This window comes from Euleptes europaea, chromosome 3 (assembly GCF_029931775.1).
Source record: "Euleptes europaea isolate rEulEur1 chromosome 3, rEulEur1.hap1, whole genome shotgun sequence".
Taxonomy (NCBI): domain Eukaryota; kingdom Metazoa; phylum Chordata; class Lepidosauria; order Squamata; family Sphaerodactylidae; genus Euleptes; species Euleptes europaea.
Window position 1 is genome coordinate 99479804 of NC_079314.1, and position 21653 is coordinate 99501456.

The 21653-nt window shown below is 43.0% G+C and overlaps 1 protein-coding gene across 1 annotated transcript in view; it reads left to right on the forward strand.

Annotated features, from left to right (window-relative positions):
* The window catches only part of KIAA1549 (KIAA1549 ortholog), a 102519-nt gene that overhangs the window by 63483 nt on the left and 17383 nt on the right, over positions 1-21653 (forward strand). Inside the window, exons 9-12 of the mRNA XM_056846575.1 lie at positions 1512-1657; positions 6055-6232; positions 7016-7197; positions 20059-20261. Of these exons, the coding sequence (XP_056702553.1) occupies positions 1512-1657; positions 6055-6232; positions 7016-7197; positions 20059-20261 (709 nt within the window). The remainder of the gene's footprint in view (positions 1-1511; positions 1658-6054; positions 6233-7015; positions 7198-20058; positions 20262-21653) is intronic.

Below are 21653 nucleotides of genomic sequence, written 5' to 3' on the forward strand. Positions count from 1 at the left end.
GATGGGCAAGTGCATCACAATAATGTGGGGACATGGGATAAGTTAAGCAAGATTATATGGAGAAGAAATTTCAGGGAGGCCACACAACGGGACTTCACTTACTCTGGAAACCCCACTTCTGTATTTTAGTAAGTGCGTCCTTCATGTGAAATATGTGGGACCGCACAATAGGAACATTTTTTGTCTAAAAGCTTAGCAGTATTAATGTAATTTTAAATTACATATAAATTGTGAGTCAGTCCCTTCCACAATCACCAAACCCATAAGTAAACTGACACTCGTGTCCCACAAAACACGTATTATATTAAACCTAAATGCTTTGGAAGCACATTTTTACTATGAAAGAACTTGCAGTGGTCACCACCTGATAAAGACATGATTGAAATGTGTTGGTAACTTAATAAGCCCCTGTTTTGAGGTTCGTTTCTATCACCTTGCTTGTTTGTTTGTTTTCTGTGCTGGAAATCGGTGGGGTCACCCCAAGTAGGTCTACAAGAATTGTGCTGGAATTTCCTATCTCTGTTCTAGTGAATGATTGTCTCTCTAACACCTAATCTGTTCTAAATATTTTTACTCCACTTTTCCACCATGCATGATTTTCAGGATGCTTTACAAAAATTGATAGCATGAAGACCAATAATAGTACAACAAAACTACAATGAACAAAATAGACAACAGTGTAGAACCAGTGGCAACAAAGAAATCAACATGTTAAAGAACCAGAAACCTTTTTTAAAAAAAAAAACAATTTAAATATTAAAGATGGTTTCAGAGGGTAGTTGTGTTGGTCTGAAGTAAAAGAGCTAGGTTGATCCAGTAGCACCTTAGAGACCAACAAGATTTTTAGGATATAAGCTTTCAGTATATAAGTTGTCTGGTTTAATTACTTCACATATACTTTACATATAAGCACTCTGTTAATATCTGTGGCAGCAACAAATGGCAGATTCATTTCAAAGAAGCTTTGGATCAACACTGACATTAAGCGCCAGGCCTTTATTCTAAAGTAGGAGCTTTACAGCTAAGGAAAAAGAATGCTTGCTAACAAGATTCTGGACTTACATGCATATACTGTAATATAATATACTCTAATATACTGGAGAGCAAGCGTGGTGTAGTGGTTAAGAGTGGTGGACTCTAATCTGGAGAACCAGGTTTGATTCCCCACTCCCTCCACTTGAAGCCAGCTGGGTGACCTTGGTCTAATCTCAGTTCTCTGAACTCTCTCAGCATCACCTACCTCACAAGGTGTCTGTGGGGAGAGGAAGGGAAGGAGATTGTAAGCAGGTTTGATTCTCCTTAAAAAAAAGGTAGCATATAAAAACCAACCCTTCTTCTTTTTTCTCCTCTTCCTTCTCCTATCATTTCATTTGTCAACGTATATCAGTTAGCAATGATAAACCTACATCATTCTGTTATTTTGGGTGGTATTGGAAATCACTGGATCACTTACATTTGAAGCTGTATATTCAAATACTATTTTTCCTACTTGTATATTTCTTTCACCATAGTTGTTTTGGGTGTCATAAACAAGAAAATCCAAGAGGACGTATTCCAGGCTGACATGGAGCGGAAACTAGCCCAGTTATTAAATGAGGCCTTGGGCAGAGGGCGGATATGGAGAAGGGCAACTTTTGCCGGGAACAGTGTTGTGCAGGTAATATATTAGAAGAGAATTCATGTGGAATCTGCACAAAACAATCCCCCCTCCCAACTGTTTGAATTATATTTTACTGTTGAATTCCTGGGGCTAAGTGGTGGTTAAGTTGTATCAGCAAATAAACAGAATCCATCCATCGTGACTTTTCCACATAGTTCCTGTATTTTTATGCCTGTTTCCTGGTGAATGACTGTCCCTGTTTTTGGTCTCGAGTGATGTCTAGTTGAGATGTTGTGACTGGGTTGCTAGCAGGGGCATTCTTCAGGGTACAGCTCTCCCCGCTGACTGAAAGTGTACTTTTGAGTGGGTAATGGGGTATCTTGAGCCTTTTTGAGAAGGGCAGGCTGTATAAATGCTGTAAAATAAATCATGTAAACAGACGAGCAGTAAGGCATCGGGCATCGCATGGTCTGCCATTTTATACACCGCCGCTGTTGACATATGTGTTTATAATGTAGAGCAACGATTCTTCATATGGGCTGAATCCAAACATCATCTTCTACCAACAGAAAGGGCGGGGGTGTTAGCTATTCCTCCTACCACTGTAGACCCCCACTTGGCTTCCCACAGGGTTCCTTAGGGTTTTCTGTCCCCAGGAGCAGTTCAGCAAGATTGCATTGGGTGGGGGAATTGGTGAAATGTGCTTCCCTTCTTCCACTTTTGGAAGTAACTTGCACTTTGGGAAACTGCTTTTATGTTATTCAACGCTTTACCAAAACAACCTTCATGTTTTTTAAATCATTGGGAAAAACTGATGAGTGGAATGCAGCCTTTAGCCTTGTGTATCAGAACGGGAAGGAGGGAGGCTCACAGTACAGTCCTTGATATGAGAATTGGGAGGTCTGTTTTCCTGTGAAACATTGGCGGATATAAGAATATGAGATAATCGGACTGAGTAGGAGTTTTACTTTTTGTTGTTCTTTTGTTATTGCTTCAGATAGATTAATTTTTGCCTCTTTTCATTATGTTTTCTCTCCTATGCCCCTGTCAATCTCAACTCCTCCTCAATCTCCAAACATAGTAAAATAAATAAGGGTTTCTAACACATGAGAGGCTGTGGTTAGATATAATAGAATATAGAATCCTGAGAATGTTTGAACGTAGGCTGAAGGAGATGGTTACAAAGGATATACACCTTAATAGATTATCTGAGAGATTCCACATTTATTTCCCAAAAATCTAGACCTGTTTTTGGGGTGTTTTTCTTATTGCTAAGTGTATTTTGTTTTGGGTTTACGTAGAAGACTGTTTTTTTCTAGCTCCTGGTGACTTGATGATGAAGCAGTGACACAGAGAGGTTATGTTCAAGGCTAGAAAAATATTTTAAGTTCCTGAGTCGTAACCCACATTCAAACATTTCAAGCAAACCTCTGTTTGTTGCAGGCATGAACTTAGCTTGTTCTCATACTTAGGCATGCTGTTTCTCCTCCCCTCACACATGGGATTGAAGTTCTTGGAAACCTTGAATCAAATTGCTGTACTAGTCAAATGCAGGCTCTGGGGCAAACTGAAATTTCTTTCTTCTCCACAAACTGGAATTCTAATTGCAGATTAAACTGGTTTAGAATTCCAGTTACGGGGAAAGGAAAACCCCAGTTTGCCCAGTTGCCTTCATATGAATGTCGTGGCAAACTGGAGTTTGGATGAAGGCTTCTGAAACTAGGTTGTGTTACACGGTGCAATGGAAAGGAGAGAGGGCGCGAGCAAGAAAACAAGCAGGTTTTGTGGCAATCACAAACTAAGGTTAATCTGGCCAGTAGCAGCTCTGACACTTCAAGCGGGTAGGTTTTCCCAGTCTTGGATATGCTAAGGTAGGTAAATGGCCTGTGTACTGAGGCTGTGGTCTTCAGATGAGTCTTACAATGGGTATTATCTCTTTGAGTTATTGTTCCAGTGATAATCTTCCTGTTGTGTACACTGTCTGAACAGCAAACTACACTTGAAACAAGAGGACATTTTAAAATGATTCTCTGTGTAGTTCCCATAGTTGCTGCAAATGCTGAGCGTTCACAGTTGCGGCAAAGCATTTCATATATAAGTTTCCCCCTCACTTGCCCTGCCTCAGCCCCCTGTGTCTGCCATTTCCACTGCCGCGGAGGGTTTTTCCAGGCTTTTAAAAAAGATAGTAGCTATAGTGCTGTAGCGTTATTACCGTCTATAGAAACGATGTATTAGATCCCAGCTTTCATTTTTTTTTAAAAAAGTCTCTCGTCCTTTGGTTTGCAGATAAGAAGTGCACAGTCGGTACCTTTTCCCTTATAACCTTTCAACCAGAGACTGACTATTTCTTTTAAATGAAAGCTGGGAACTAGTAAATTGTTGCAATAGGGCAGTATAATGTTATAGCAATACTGATCAAAGAGAAAAAGCCTGGGGAAAGCCCTCCAGTAAAGGGGAATAGCTGCCACATATACTGAGGTAAGGAAAATGGCGCAGGCATGGGGAGGACCTGAAAACATGTGCACCTTCCCACCCATATGATGTGCAAAGGCTCATTGGCAGCAATCTTTCCAAAACGTTTGTATCAAGCAAGACTTGGGAAAGGTCATAGCAGAGCAAGGGGACACATGGAAACATAACAAATACAGGACAAAGTCGTGTGGATGCTCCCAAAAACACTTCTTGAAAGGAAGCCATGGCATAGCACAATCTCTGTGTGAAAATGGCTTGGGATGAGCATTAGAAGGCAAAGAGCGTCCCTCAGTGTGTATGCTTAACCTCCGGCACGACTTAGCCGGTGAAATTTTAGATTATTACCTTTGGATTTATACTTGGTGAGTGTGATTTTTCAAAATGTTAATTGTGAGCAATTTTTATTCAAGGTTCATGAGATTTATATCTTTTACTCTCCTTTGGTTTCCAGTTGTGATTAATTTGTTCTTATATGGGTTTGCTGTTCTGAGTCAAGCTTTTTGATTTGGTAATGTGTTACCTTAACTGTGGGTTATGGAATGGCAGGTGATAAATAGGTGGCTGCAGTTCTAATCTGATTTTTTTAAATTGAGATAGGCAATTTATTTTTCTGCCCCTGGGTTGCATGTTAGGGATTCATGAGTGATTTTAATTGCATTTTAAGGTTTTAACTGTTTTTTTGTTTGTTTTTCATAATACGGATTTCTGTTGGCTTACCTGGGGGCTTATTTTGACCATATAAATAACATATTTGTCAATAAATTGGCTGTTGATTTATATCATGCTTTAGCAATAGGGAAAGAGCCCCGTGGCGCAGAGTGGTAAGCTGCAGTACTGCAGTCCAAGCTCTGCTCACAACCTGAGTTCGATCCCAACGGGAGTCAGTTTCAGGTAGCCGGCTCAAGGTTGACTCAGCCTTCCATCCTTCCGAGGTCGGTCAAATGATACCCAGCTTGCTGGGGGTAAAGGGAAGATGACTGGGGAAGGCACTGGCACACCACCCCGTAAACAAAGTCTGCCTAGTAAACGTCGGGATGTGACGTCACCCCATGGATCAGGAATGACCCGGTGCTTGCACAGGGGACCTGTACCTTTTTTTTTAGCAGTAGGGAGTCCTGTAGCACCTTGAGCACTAACAAATATGCAGAAGTTGCTGTGAGTCAGAGTTCACTGCCTATAAAACGTTGCCCTAATTTGGTGGAAATGTATGTACATGAATATAAACAAAAGGTGGCAGGGAACATAATTACAAAGGCAAGCCAAAAGACATGGCAGTCCAAGACATCAGTGTTATTTCATTACTATGCACAGCATGGATGAAAATAAAATCCAGTTAAAAGAGTAAATTATACACCTGTCATGGCTGTGAAACATTCCCAAAGGACAACGAACTTGAAAAGCGAGGTGAATGATGTCCATAAACCTCTAGTGATGGACAGTTCCTTTTTGTAATAAGTTAGCTGCTCCGAGTCCTGCACAGAATAGTGTGATGTACTTTCTGCCAGCCCTGTGAAGGAGTCATGGACTACTTCTTATGAAGCAGTTTGGGAATCTTCATATTGAATTTTTTGCCCTATTAACGTTTAGCTTGAGGAGTCACGATAGGCCTGTCTGAATCACTGAAGGAGGTTTTCAGTCATGGTGTTCATTGGAATTTTTTGTGGTGCCATCAACAAGAATAACAGAGCAGTCACAAACAATATATGATAGCTAGGACTCTGGCATCACACTATTGATGGCCTTTCTTTCATCTCTCATATATTTGAATGTTTGCACTTCAGCTCTTTATTTCTCATTAGGTTTACCAAAGGAGAATTTAGCATGAGGAGAAATCTGTAAAATCTCCAAATGCCCTCCACCTTTTATCCTGCAGTTTTAAGGGACTGTGGCTTAGCTGGTAGAAGGTCCAGTTTGAGTCCCAGCTGAGCACCTTAAATAAAAGGCTTTTAATCTGACTCATGGATTTTCGTATCCCTTTCCAGATTGTGAATGTTTCACAAACAGAGGGCATTGACAACCCAGTCATGCTGGTTTATTTCGTGGAGGATCAGGATGGTGAAAGGCTCAGTGCTGTGAAGATATCCGATCTGATTAATAGAGTGGACATCCAAAGAGCTGCTATTGTCCTAGGATACCGCATTCGAGGCCCGGTGGCACAGCGTGAGTCCTGCTATGAAATATTCTGTTAAAAGATCGATTCAGCATTTTTTTTAGAAAATATTGCATGAACACCAACAACTATTTACGATGTGGTCCCCAAGCCACGTGGGGAGCCCTTCACCTGAAGTATTTACTCCTATAGTGAGGAGATTATTAACATTCCCATACTTCTTACTACAGGAATAAATATTGCATATAATCACCTTTCTACATTTTGTTGTGGTAAGCAAACTGGGTTTGCCAGGAATTTCCCCTACAGTTCAGCCAGTAAAGGGATAAGAGCCATATTCAAGGCCAGGAGTTGTCAATTGTAACTTTGCCTCCACTGCTGCTTCTTATCTGCATACTCTAGTGCAGGAGTGTCGAACTCATTTTTTACGAGGGCCGGAAATGATATAAATGACACTCGGTTGGGCCAGGCCATGGATACCATAAAATTTAATGCCAGGTTCTGGAGATACAAATTTTATAGAAGACACAGGCAAAGTCAATTAATGATATAATTTTTTTACTTTATTTTTTACTTTAAAAATAAACATGCTTAACACAGTAATGCTGTTACAGTATTTTCTTTTATTTAACAGTCTTTGATCATTGACACCTTCGAGGGGTGGCAGCTGCCTCAGCTGGCTCGCGGGCCAGATAAGGGCTCTCAAGGGGCTGGATCCGGCCTCTAGTGAGAGCTTACGCTATACAGCATTAGAATGTCAATGCATTCATAACAATACCGCAAATGAAATTCTAATTCTCCCTCCCCCCCACATCCCATCTGAAAATTTGCAGCTGTGGAAAGAATTAAAGAATCACCTCCAGAATCTCAGAACAACCTATGGATTATTGTTGGTGTTGCAGTCCCTGTGGCTGTGGTACTGCTCATCATCATCATTTTATACTGGAAGCTCTGCCGCAGTGACAAGTTGGAGTTTCAGCCAGACACCATGAGCAACCTTCAACAACGTCAGAAGGTAAAATTACTCAATTAATTTGTTTAGAAAACATGTATGACGCCTCCCCCCTGCAGAGACCAACTCATGGTGAGACACAAGATAAAAGCAATACAGCAATAAAAGCATTAAAACAAGAGTAAATATTAGTTATCAAAATTAAAACCACTAGTAAAAAAAAAATAAGAAGTCCGCTCTGGTTATAAAACAGAATAAAAACATTCAGCTTTATAAAAAGACAATTTTAGCAATAAGGTAGGTAAGAGTGCTGGAATGCATAGAGTTATCCAGACAATTATGAGGGGGGAAAGTGGGGTGATGTCCTTTATATATAATCTCAGCATGGGTGATTCCACAATGTTCTACTAATTAGCAGAAGTCTGTTCTGTTATTTAATTCTCAAAGCTGCTTGCCTATCAAGTATTTTAACAACGTTTTTCTAAAGAATATGCTAGGGATAAATAGAGAGTACTAGTGTTTGAAGCTAGGGCTGTCGATTTGGTTCGTCCCGAACCGAAAAACCGCTGAATTTCCCCAGATTCGGCGGTTTTCGGTTCGGATGGAACCAAACTCAAAAAAGGCGGGAAAAGGGCGCGCCGAATTCGGTGGGTTCGGGCGAACGCCGAATAAATTTGGCAGGTTCGGCGTTCCCCGAACCTGCCTTTTCCCGCCTTTAAAGACCGCCCTGCCTGGTTTCCTGGGAGTTTCAGGAAACTGGGCGGGGCGGTCTTTAAACTGCTCCCCGCTGCCTGCCCAGGCAGAGCGGAGCACTCCCCCCCCCCAGCTCAGCTGTTGGGAGGGTCCCGCCCAACAGCTGAGCATCGGACTGGGAAGGGGGGGAAAGTGCTCCCCGCTGCCTGCCCAGGCAGCACGGAGCACTTTCCCCCCAGCTCAGCTGTTGGGAGGGTCCCGCCCAACAGCTGAGCATTGGACTGGGAAGGGGGGGAAAGTGCTCCCCGCTGCCTGCCCAGGCAGCGCGGAGCACTTCCCCCCCCAGCTCAGCTGTTGGGCGGGTCCCGCCCCCCACCCAACAGCTGAGCATCAGACCGGGAAGGGGGGGGGAGTGCTCCGCGCTACCTGGGCAGGCAGCGCAGAGCACTTTAAAGACCCACCGTCCCCCCTCCCGGGAGTCTTTAAAGTGCTCTGCGCTGTCTGCCCAGGCAGCGCGGAGCACTCCCCCCCAGCTCAACAGTTGAGAGTCGAGACCGGGAAGGGGGGGCGGAGGTTAAACTGCTCTGCGCTGCCTGCCCAGGCAGCACGGAGCAGTTTAAACCCCCACCGCCCTCCTTCCCGGGACTCCCGGGGAAAGCGGGCTGTGGGTCTTTAAACTGCTTGCAGTTAAACCCCCGCCTCCCTTTATTCGGCCGAATTTATTCAGGAATTTGGCCGAATTCCCTGGATCCAAATCGGGGAAGTTCGGACTTCGGCATTTCCCGAATCAAAACGGGCCAAATTTTGCCGAATCTGAATTCTGAATATATATTTTTAAACAGCCCTATTTGAAGCCAGTTTTAGTTGTTACAATTTCTAACTAGCAGCTGCATTAGAATATTGATTGCACTCTGGCCTTCAGTAACTGAGGTGAAAAAGTGGATTCGGTGACACATTTTATGGAGCGTTCATTTGTTGCCGTATGAGCCAAAAGTCTATGAAAGCAAAAAAGCAGTTCTGGGGGACATATTTCTGACACAGCTATTTATAGACCACTGCGTGGACTGGAACAATGTGGTCAGAAACAGATTTTAATTCCAGTGTCTGCAAACTACTTTTTCCTCGGTGAATTTATGTGGTCAGTAGCCTAACTGACCTTGGGCTAAAAATTCTCCACAAGATTTTCCGGCAGGTTTGTTTTTGTCAAGATTCATTACAGGGTACAAAGGCAAAGCCAGATTTTGCTCCCTGATTGTTTTAAGTGCTTGGGGCTACACCTTTCACAGATAAATGTGTAAAAGGGCAGCTAAACATCTGATGTGAAAGGAGATGTGTCTGTTGGGAATCATTTGTGTTAGGACACTGGCACTTTTACACAAGGGAATCAGGAACATGCTTTCCATGTTATTATACGTCGAAAGGAAGTCATCTGTTCAATGCATTTTCATCATGTCCTTCATCCGAAGAGCTCAGAGTGGCATAGAGAGTTCCCCCTTCTCTACTGTATCCACACAGCATCCCTGTGAGGTAGGCTGTGTGACTGGTCCAAGGTCACCCAGAGAGCTTCAGTGGTAGGGTGGGAATCTGAACTCAGGTTTCTCCTGAACCGTTGCACCTCATTGATTCTCATGTCAAGCTAATTATCATGATAGCAATTTTTGTTGGAAATTAAAACTACCTTCCTTGGAAGCATTAAAATATATGCAACAGTCATATAGATACACATTTCTGTCAATACTGGCTTTACATGTTGTTTCTCTGTGAGATTTCTCCTTTAGAAAGCATCACACCACTATAAGTTTTCATACATTTGCTGCGCATTTACTTTTCACTTAATTTAAATGGAGTACACAGGTCTGTGAGGAGCTGTATTGGTAGACAAAGAGTTTGTGTGTGAGAGAGTCTTTTGCCCTAGGAATGCCCTACTTTTACAGTCCATTCCTGAGCCCAGCGGTGCCCGGGCTGAGGTGCCACTGCTGTGCCTCCAAAGAGGGTTGGAGGCCGCTGTGAGCAGGGAAAAGGGCTTTTAGAAAGTTTAAAAATAAAAAATGGGGGAGCAGGGAGCTCCATAGAAAAAAGCAATTCTGCGCCAGCAAAAACCTGGCACAGCACTGCTGATGCATGGGGGGAGGCGTTGCCAGGCTAGAAGGGGTTAAGAAGCTGCCTACTCACAGCTCCACCCCCTAGAAGACCCAGGGAATGTCCCCTGGGACGACGGCATGAGCACTTGCGCTGACAGGATGCCAGCGGGAGTTTGAGCTGGTGTCCCAGGGCTGCGCTGCCGTGGCAGTCCAGAGAGGCCAGCGTAAGCGTCCCAATGCCGACATCTGTGCCAGTCTTGGCAGCACAGGTGGCATGAGCGCCAGCCCGACCACTTGCGCCACCTCCTGAGCTCTTTCAGCCTCAGAGCTCAGGAATGGGCTGTTAGCTTCATAAAGTAATTAATCCATTAGTGAAATCTGAAAACCAAGCATTTTTTTAATTAATATGTGTTCTTCAAAGCAGATACTTTTGAAAAGCCTTGGGAGATGGTTCTCCTTCAAGTATGAAGTAAGTGTAATTGACAGAGGAGAGGCTGCGGCTCATTGGTTGCATGCATTGACCCAGTTTCACCTCTGAACCAATGGAAAGTGATTCCCGGCGTGGCTTTGGATGATGATGATATGCATGAATAAAGGAAGTGTGAATGAGCTGTGCTTCCTATATTCACACTTATCATTACTCTCCCTGTGGGAAGGTGCACAAATAAAGAAATAATAACTCCCTTGCGTTTCCTGTATTATGATTTATACCCAAAGCCATTCCGAGGGAGTGCAAAAGCCTTTTCACATCTTATGCTCCGTAAGAATTGAATCTAGCTGTAACGGATTACTGTTTCTACCAGCTGCTAAGTGGCCTTTTATACATAATTTCTCATTTACAAATTGATCAGAAATGGTGGAATCAGCTTTGTTCAGTTTTCAATTTATGGGCACAGTAAAGAGAAAAGAGTATGCAGCATTTTGCAGTAAAGTTCTCCAGTTGGCTAGTACATTAAACATGAAACTTTTTCTTTTGCGTTTAATCTTAGTGGCAGGATGTGCACTGTTCAGCACTGTGTCAAGCACCTGTGTCAAGAGCCACAACAGCCTCTCTTAAGTTAAATAGGACCACAGACATATTATCTGGCCCTCAAATGAAGTGAATTTATTCGTTTTCTTCATTTATAACCTGCCTTTCCCCCAGTTGGGGACCCAAGCTTTTTACATCTTTCTCTTCTCCATTTTATTATTACAACAGTGTTGTGAGGAAGGTTAGGCTGAGAGTGTGTGACTAGGCCAGGCTCGCTCGGCTTGTTTCCATGGTGGAGTAGGGATGCGAACCTGGGTCTCCCAGATCCTTGTCGAACACTTTGCTAACTACAAAGCTTTTTCTAGTCCAGTTTACTCAACAGCAAGAGCCACTTTAGGGAAGCCTTGTAAATAAATATTAAGAGAGAAGTTCCATCCTTCCTACTTTCCACTGTTATTGCTTAAGATCAGTATACAGTGATGGTGATTGGTCCATGTGATGAGAAAGCCCAGTCCAGGGAGCGATTCCTTTCTTAGCCTAGGTGTTTTCTCCATATAAGACATGTGGAAGAAGTGATAGATTTCTGCATTGATTCCCTTACAGAGTGTATGTGGTGTAGTGGTTAAGAGTGGCAGACTATAATCTGGTGAACCGGGTTGGTTTCCCCACTCCACATGAAGCCAGCTGGGTGACCTTGGGCTAGTCACAGTTCTCTTTGAACTCTCTCAGCCTCACCTATCTCACAAGGTGTCTGTTGTGGGAAGGGGAAGGGAAGGCGATTGTAAGCCGGTTTGATTCTCCTTGAAAGGTAAATCGGCATATAAAAACCAACTCTTCTTCTTCTATGCGTTGGTGGGGGATTCACTGTCTGTGCAGCCCACCCTGCAGACTGTCTGCATCTCCCTTCAAAATTCCATGGAGATCAGTGGGCTGCAGTGAGAGCAGGGAGGTAGGAATTCTGCTAGTGGGGAGTTCAGTTTGGATCCAACCCATTAGGTGAAGGTTTATTGTCATGAGGCTCTAACAACCTATATACTTGGTTAGAGCAACCTTCAGGCTAAGTGGACTACCTGGTAGTGTGTTAGAGGAAGGACCGACAGCAGTCAACCTCCTCCTCTGCTCCATGCCAGTCTCCATTCCCCACATAAGAACATAAGAAAAGCCATGCTGGATCATACCAAAGCCCATCAAGTCCAGCTGTCTGTTCACACAGTGGCCAACCAGGTGCCTCTAGGAAGCCCACAAACAAGACGACTGCAGCAGCATTATCCTGCCTGTGTTCCACAGCATCTAATGTAATTAGCATGCTTCTCTGATCCTGGAGAGAATAGGTATGCGTGACTAGTATCCATTTTGATACTATCCAATAGGTATCCAATAGGTATATCGTGACTAGTATCCATTTTGACTAGTAGCCATGGATAGCCCTATCCTCCATGAACATGTCCACTTCCCTCTTAAAGCCTTCCAAGTTGGTAGCCATCACCAAATCCTGGGGCAGGGAGTTCCACAATTTAACTATGCATTGTGTGAAGAAATACTTCCTTTTATCAGTTTTGAATCTGTCACCCTCCTGCTTCAGCAGATGACCCCGTGTTCTAGTATTATGACAGAGGGAGAAAAGTTTCTCCCTGTCCACTCTCTACATACCATGCATAATGTTATAGACCTCTATCATGTATCCCCTTAATCCCCTTCTTTCCAAGTTAAACAGCATTTTAACTGCTCCTCATAGGGCAGTTGCTCTAGTCTCCTGATCGTTTTGGTTGCTCTTTTCTGCATAGGGTTGGGAGTCTCTCCCCTTCTAATATAAATTCATTGCTGCAAAATGAACAAGCCATTTCAAAGGCAGGATGAACCACAGGTACGAAAGAGTTGCTTTAAACAGACTTATCACAATTTCTGGAGAGGGAATTGACAGAATAGCTGTCATTGCTTTCCCAGCACATAGGAAGGAGCAATCGTTTTACGGATTAAGTGAGAGAAATGAATCAGAATTATTTGGACCTCATTTGTAGGCAGACACCGCAACATAATAAAAATAGCGGTGAGTTTCAGACATGAAAGTTCATGACAGGGACAAATCTCAGCCCTTACTGCTTCAGTGGTTTTGTCATGGATTAGGCTCTGAGGCAGAATTGCCTTTTTAGCGGATGAGTTATGTAAAAAGCACATCAAATATACATGGCCCACTCTGTAAGTCACTGTGTCTTTTACGAACCTTTTGATGTCATCTGTGTTATCACAATGGAAAAGAGCTATACTTTCATGGGAAATGGAAAGAATGCAGTGAGGTTTAGTATCTCCAGCTTTAGTCTGCAAACACTTCTTTTCTACAACTAGATGAGATTACAGAAATGGCAGAAAGGTGTTCATGTGCCCTTGCAAAAAGAAAAACCAAACCAAATTCCTTAGTTTTCAAAGTCAGCAACATGATTTCCATACTCAAATAAGTCTTATCAGAAACCTGATGATTTATATTGTGCTGAAATGTAGAAATGCTTTCCAATCGTGACTGATCAACTCAAGGGCTATGCACGTACCTCAAGGATTTTAGAAGCTGGTTATTATACCCTGCTTTTCTCTATCCTTAAGGAGCTTCAAAGCAGCTTACAATCACCTTCTCCACAACAGACACTTTGTGAGGTAGGTAGGGCTGAGAGAGTTCTGAGAGAACTGTGACTGGCCCAAGGTCACCCAGCAGGCTTCATGTGGAGGAGTGGGGAAACCAACCCAATTCGCCAGATTAGAGTCCACTGCTCATGTGGAGGAGCAGGGAATCAGACCTGGTTCTCCAGTTGAGAGTCTGCTGCTCTTAACCATGCTGACTCCTACTTTTCCCTGTTCAGCATATTTCTAGTGCTCATTATTACAAAATAGATTTAAAAATTTTTTTTGGCTAAAATGCTAAAGAGGAGTAAGGAAGTAAGTTTTTAAAAAGAAGCCAGTTTAATTTCTAGTAGTGAAATTCACCTTCAGTTTTATCAGTTGGTGGTAACGATTGAATATTATTACATAATATCTTGAAATCCCATAATTTGCCATCTCTTGTACTATGTAAATGACTTGTGAATGCAATTCCCATTTATGAAAATATAAATTGTGCAATCTTTGGCTTCTGTCCTATGCACGCTTAATTTAAATTTCGCAGGATTTACTTGCACGTAAAGATGTATAAGATTACAGTCTAAATGGGCCATTGTATCGTAACCAAAATCCCACATGGTAGTTCTTAGCAGACATATTCTCTTACTGGTGAAGCCAGAATGGAAACATACAGTATTCATTCGTTTCTTTATTATTCTTTGTGCCGCCTCGAAGAACGTCAGCATTACATACATAATCACAATCTGAAGACTACGCTGAGAAATGATGGCTTAGATTCCATGGAGCATTTCTGCTGACAAAAGGGGGGTGGTCTCCATTCCCCCCCTCCTGCTACATACCTCTGACTCCCACATCATGCTGTCTCCCAAGAGCAGTGTTTGGGGGACATTGGGGGCTGGACTGAGGGTGAAAAAGCTGTGCTCCACGGGCAGAATTTCCCCTGGTTGATCCAAGCCAATATCTGTTGGATGCTATGAGTTTCTGCTGACCCTAAAATGAAGCAGTTTCTATACAAGCGTTGTGCATATTGAGTCTTTAAAAAAAAATTGTTTAAAAAAAAGATTCAGAACATCATCATCATCATCATTACCTTTATTGATATTGTTAATATTTGCAAAAATCTTTTTGGTGTGCCTTGTTTTTCCCCACCAGTTTTCCAGAACAACATGCACTAGAATTTTCACCAGGTCATAATTCAACAAGATGCTTTTACAGGGTCTTTAGAGCAGTTCATAGATTAACTGCCAGGACTGAAATATTATTGTTCCTGGGATCAAATTCAGGTCTCGATTTGTTAGGTAGCAAAAGTATCCATATTATAGTGTGCACCTTTGAATAGAATAAATGTTTGTATTATGCCGTATATTGTAGTGTATATGTATGTATATATAGATCGATCTATCAATAGGTTGGTTTATATATATATATAGTGTGTGTGTGTGTATAGATATATAGATATGTGTAGGATATATATGTTGTGTGAGATATGTGTGTGTGTGTGTGTGTGTGTGTGTGTGTGTGTGTGTGTGTATATATATATATATATATATATATATATATATATATATATATATATATATATATATATATATATATATATATAAAAACACACACACACACAGCGTGGTGTAGTGGTTAGGAGCGGTGGACTCCCCACTCCTACACATGCACTCTTCTTCGGCATAAAAAACAAAATAAATATACATCTAGATAAAAGTACATTTATCTTGGAATAGTTGTCTGCACATGGTTGAGGGTTGATGAGAGGATGCCCATGCATGGTGGTGTTTATTGGCTTGAATTAACCATTCTTTCCTGTATCCAAGTTGAAATTCCTAGGTATATAAGCCACATATCCTTGGGTTCACATCTTGGGTTGCTACAAGTTTGCATTGAATTGGGAATATAAGAAGTTGTCTAATATTATTAATATTAATTGGTTCAAATGTATCCTAGCTGTGACACTTGAGATCCATTTTTAATTGGAGATTTCAAGAATTGACCCTTGGACTATATGCATGCAAAGTATCAGGGGAGTATCAGAGGAGCATGCCTATTATTTTGGGTGCGGTGGAACACAGGCAGGATGGTGCTGCTGCACTTGTTTGTGGCTTCCTAAAGACACCTGGTTGGCCACTGTGTGAACAGACTGCTGGACTTGATGGGCCTTGGTCTGATCCAGCAGGGCCTTTCTTATGTTCTTATGTTCAAAGCTCATGCTCTATCACTGCATTGTGAGTTCTCTCCTTACTGGCTTCTGCCCATCCACAATAGTAACTGTGCTATTGTTTATTTGCATGCAAGATGAAAAAGTGTTGAGTCGGGTCCTTGACTATCCAGGATTTGTTATACTTCCTGACTATCATTGATCAGCCTCTTGTTCATGTCAACAAAGCAGAGATTGGATCCAGTTAAGTGGACTACTGTCAAGATGGATCTCATTCATAGTGTCCTCATGCGCAAAGATGCGCAACACAGCAGTCACCATAGAAAATAAGTTGGCTGCTGTGGTGGCAGTGGAAGGGCATACTGGGAGCCATGGATCGCTGAGCCATTGCTACTCTTTCCTCTCCATGTCCCCTTATATGGCTTCAGTTGTATGTTGACTAATGTACATGGCTTCACAATATCAGTTTCAGGGTGAAGTGACGTAAGACCCCTAATCCTTCACAGTTCCCATGTCATCACTTTGAAGGAGACTTAGAAAATACATTACCATGTATGTACAGCACTACTTTTAAACCTTTGCTAGTCTCCTTCAAAGTGATGTCATGGGACTTCTGAAGGATTAGTGATGCCCTTAGTCATATAATCTGCTGCACAGGCTTGATTGATGGAGGAAGGAAGAACATGTATGCTGCCCTGGGCTCTGTGGAAGAAGGGTGAAATGAAGGCATATATAGCAGCAGGCAGAATCACTGTGAGTGCACCCTTGACAACAACAGTTGAAGAATTCAGAAATGGGTTGGGGTGTGGGCAGACTATTGTTTTATTTATTTAAAAATATTTGTTAGCCAGTTTTCTACTTTATAGGCACTCAAGGCAGCTTACAATGTAAATAACAATAAAATAGGGTAAAATACACAAAAACTGCAAGTTAAAATCAATAATTTAAAACTGCCAGTAGACAGAAGAACTAATCTAATGCTGTCATGGATAAAAAATGTCTTCAGCTGCCTTCTAAAGATGGAGAGTGAGGGGGCCGGGTGCACCTCCCTGGGGAGGTTCTATAATTGTGGAGCTGCCGCTGAAAATGCCTTTTCTCATTTACCCACCTGATTAGCTTCTTTGGCTGATGGGACAGTCAAGAGGGCCTCTCCCTGTGATCTTCAGATGCCCTGGTCCAAGCCATGTAGGACTTTTAAGGTCCATTCCATTTTATTTACTGCTCAAAGGTCACAAGCAAAAAGAAAAAATGGTTACAAATTAACAACTAAATAACTAAAATTATATGTAACATATTCAATTTCAAATTTCTTATTTTAACTGTATGAGACTACAAATTAAAAATTAAAAAGTAATACCATTTAATGTTCTAGACAAGAATTTTGCAACTGCCAAGGACACATTTGGATCAACATCTGCTAACAACTTGCCTACAAGCTCTTGCTTTGTATCGGGGCTTTTAAGGTCAAGACCACCTTGTATTGGGCTTGGGAGTGGATCGGAAGCCAGCATAATGGCTGTAGGATTGGGGGTCAACATGATCCTGGTAACTGGCCCCGACCGGCAGTCTAGCTGCGGCATTCTGCACTAGCTGCAGCCTCTGGAGATTCTTCAGTAAAGCGCATTACACGAGTCCAGTCTAAATGTAACTAAGGCATGGATCACTGTGGCTAGATCAGACTGAGCCAAGGACAGGTGCAGCTGAAGCTGGTCCAAAACGCTCCAAACCACAGCAGCCATTGATATTCTAAGATGACTGCTGTGTCGAGCAGCACTCCCAAGCTGCAAACCTGTATTTCAAGGGGAATATAATCCCATCCAGGACAGGGGAGATCTCAATTCCCTGGTCTGCCTTTCAACTAGAAAAAGAAGAAGGGTTGGTTTTTACATGCCAATTTACTCTACCACTTAAGGGAGAATCAAACTGGCTTACAATCACCTTCCCTTCCCCTCCCCACAACAGACACCCTGTGAGGCGGGTGGGGCTGAAAGAGCTCTAAGAGCTCTTGTGACTAGCCCAAGGTCACCCAGCTGGCTTCATGTGGAGGTTTGGGAAAACCAACCTGGTTTACCAGATTAGCCTCCGCCACTCATGTGGAGGGGTAGGGAATCAAACCCGGTTCTCCAGATTAGAGTCCACCACTCCAAACCACCGCTCTTAACCACTACACCACACTGGTTCCCAACTAATTCAGAGCACCTGTCTTGTCAGGACAGGATTAAGTTTCAGCTAGTTCACCCTCATCCAGCCCATTACTGACTCCAAGCACTGGTTTAGATCATTGTCACCTTCCTTGGAATTAGGTAGAAAAGAAATGTAGAGCTGGGGCTCATCCGCATATTGGTGGCACCACAGCCAAAACCTCCTGACCACCTCTTCCAGTGGCTTCATGTAGATTAATGTATCTAGGCTGAGAAAGAACGTGGATTCTTTATTAAGCCTGCTCAGAGAAAAGGGGGCTGCTGGAATCAAAGCAGGAAATTGTGTGTGAGTGAATATGGAAACCAAAATGTTTTGAAGGTGACATGAACAGGTTAGGAGAAGAAAAGCAGGTGATGATTGGTTGGTCCACTGGCTCCCTTCTGCTAAGTGGGAAGTCTTCCTCCTAGGGAAGAAACCCTTCACAGAAGGACTCGTTCTACCTTGCACTTAGTGGAAAGTGGTCATTGGTCCCAACCTTTCACTTGAGCTGTTGACACAAAAGAATGACAGCATTAACTGTCCATGTAAGAGAGGTAGACCTTTTTCTCTGACGAACAGGACTCTTATCTCCCTCTGCTGGTCCAGAGAGCAAGTGCAGCCTTCTCCAGCCAGTTGTGAGAGTAGCATCGTAGGGTGCTGATACCATCTTTACTGCTAGCAACAGTTCTGTCTATAAAACTGATCGTTCTTAATCTTGTTTGAATGGAGATTAGGGAATAAATGTCATTTTCCATAAATAATATCATAGTACGTTTAAATTGCTCTGACCTTTTCTGCTTCAGCTCTCCAGAATTCAACTCTTCTAAATGATTCCGCTCTTTCTCGCTTCGAGAACACTTGTGTATTGCACACTGAGTCTCATTGAATTGCTCCTCAAACCCCACCTTTTCAGTCAAGCCTATGGCAAACTCCTTTTGTTGCTGAATGTTAGGTTGTGCAGTCCTCACTAGGGCCCTGCCTTGTAATTGTTACTCTGTAAAATGTGGTATGTGTTGATGGTGCTGTATACGTAGTGCTTATATTCATTTATTGTTATTTATAATGATTAGATTTGTGCATATTCTGTGCACTAGTGCTTTTGATTTGTCTTACTGAGCATCTTGTTTTAAGAATTAGTTGCTTCTAAGAGAGCAATCCTAAGTGCATTTACTCAGACGTCTCATGTTATTCATTAGGGCTTACTCCCAGGAAAGTATTTTTTAAGGACTGGAGCCCAAAATTAGCATTGAAAAGTCACAGAGTGAGTAGCTCCTTCCCAAAGGCCTTTCTGTGGTGCCTAGCTTTAGTTCCCTTCCCTCCAATGTTTGTGCTGTAAGGTACGTTGTCTTCTGTGGGATATGCTCCAGGGCATAGCAAGCTGTCAAAGATAGGACATTTTGGAGGACTTTGATTCATAGGGTCACCATGAATTGGAAGCCACTTGACGACACTTAACACACACACATAGCAGGCACAGGTATATTCTGCATTTCTGCATCCATTTTTAGTACTTCCATGTCTGCAATTTGTTCTGGGCAATGCAGGGTATCATTAAAGGAAAGAATTCCGAGCGTGTGGTTAAGTTTGTGCAGCAGAAATATAGATTGAGTGTAATCATAGATATGTCAGAACTCTTCTGATCATGTCCACAATATCATGGAAATGATTTTCCACATTTTCATATTTTCCAGCAGTTGACACACATCTGCTCTATTTCCACATCTTTGTGTCATACTGCACACCTTTGGATCCACCAGCCCAGGTCTTATTGCTTATACTTTTGATGTCAGCTCATGGTAGCACTACTACTTATATTCAAAAGTATAAGGGATAAGACTTGGGCTGGTGAATCCATAGGTGTGCATAGTTAAATTGTGGGACTCCCTGCCCCAGGATGTGGTGATGGCTGCCCACTTGGAAGGCTTTAAAAGAGGAGTGGACATGTTCATGGAGGAGAGGGCGATCCATGGCTACCAGTCAAAGTTGATACTAGTCATGGTGCGTATCTATTCTCTCCAGGATCAGAGGAGCATGCCTATTATATTAGGTGCTTTGGAACACAGGCAGGACAGTGCTGCTGCAGTCATCTTGTTTGTGGGCTTCCCAGAGGCACCTGATGGGCTGTGTGAATAGACTGCTGGACTTGATGGGCTTTGGTCTGATCCAGCATGGCCTTTCTTATGTTCTTATGTATTTTGTTTCTTTTCCTTTTCCCCCCATTGCAGTTGCAAGCCCCCAGCGTGAAGGGCTTTGATTTTGCAAAGCAGCATTTAGGCCAGCACAACAAAGACGACATCCTGATCATACATGAGCCGACTCCTCTGCCGGGGCCAATTAAGGACACCACCCCTTCAGAAAACGGTGACCTGCCGAGCCCCAAGACCAAGATCTCTTCAAAGCCATCCAAGAATGTCCGACACAGAGGGAGGTCAGTTCAGTGGATGAGAAATCGCTTGGCACAGATTAAAGTTAATTGGCTGTGGAGGATTATTTTGCTCGACTAAGCTTTCCCTCCCATCCCCCTTGGAATAGCTTCCGCTCAGGAACTCGCTTTTTACATTTATCTGCAAGGATTTGTGTCTTGTTCCTTCTTGGGCTTTTCTCTTGGCTGCTTTTTAATTGTGTAGGTTTTTTAAGTTAAGTGAGGGATGAGCTGGGATCTGTCTGAATGGTGCGGGTCTTGAATGTGATTTATTTGTGTAGATAAATTTCTCCAGTGCTTCCTGCAGAGGCATATTGGCCCTTTGAGAGCCAGCGTGGTGTAGTGGCTAAGAGCAGTGGACTCTAATCTGGTGAACCGGGTTGGTTTCCCCACTCCTTCACATGAAGCCTGCTGGGTGACCTTGGGCTAGTCACAGTTCTCTTCGAACTCTCTCAGCCCTGCCTACCTCATAAGGTGTCTGTTGTGGAGAGAGGAAGGGAAGGAGATTGTAAACCAGTTTGATTCTCCTTAAAAAGGTAGAGAAAAATCAACCTAGAAAAACCAACTTTTCTTGAACACATGAAGCTGCCTTATACTGAATCAGACCCTTGGTCCATCAAGGTCAGTATTGTCTACTCAGACTGGCAGCGGCTCTCCAGGGTCTCAGGGACAGAGGTCTTTCACATCACCTACTTGCCTAGTCCCTTTAACTGGAGATGCCGGGGATTGAACCCGAGACCTTCTGCATGCCAAGCAGATGCTCCACCACTGACCTACGGCCCCTCCTCTTCATCTCCTCCCCTTCTGCTTTCTGGGAAAGTTATCAGCAAGCCGCTGCCCTGGAGTCTTACTGCTAGCCAGGAGCAAGCTGGGCTGAGACTCAGTGGTGTTGGCAGCACCCCATGCTCACTCAGCTTTGAACCTGACCAGCGGGCAGCAGGCTTGCCCCTCGCTTCGTCCTGGGCCATTGGTGGCGCCCATCATTGTGGCTGCTTTGTCCCAGGGGAGAGCCGAGCTGTCCATTTGAGGGTTGCCACCATCACCAGGGCTGCCATTTTAACCTTCCAGTCCATCCGGTTTTCAAGACTGTTGACAATGTATTCTTCTGACATCTAAACGGATAGAAGACATAGACACCTAATGTGTTCTTTCATACTTGCTGTCCCATATTTCATTTTATTTTATTTTTTGGTTTTGTGTCCCACCCTCATCCCCGACCTAAGCCAGGCTCAGGGCGGTTACCAACAAGTATTATACAATATCATAAACAATAAAATACAGTTCAACAGTGCACATTTAAAATTCTAAAAGCAGCAAGAATTAAAAATCAACAACATCAGAGGAAAATCAAGATGGCGGTAATCGCTAAGGTGTAACTACCGTTGCATGGTGTTGCCA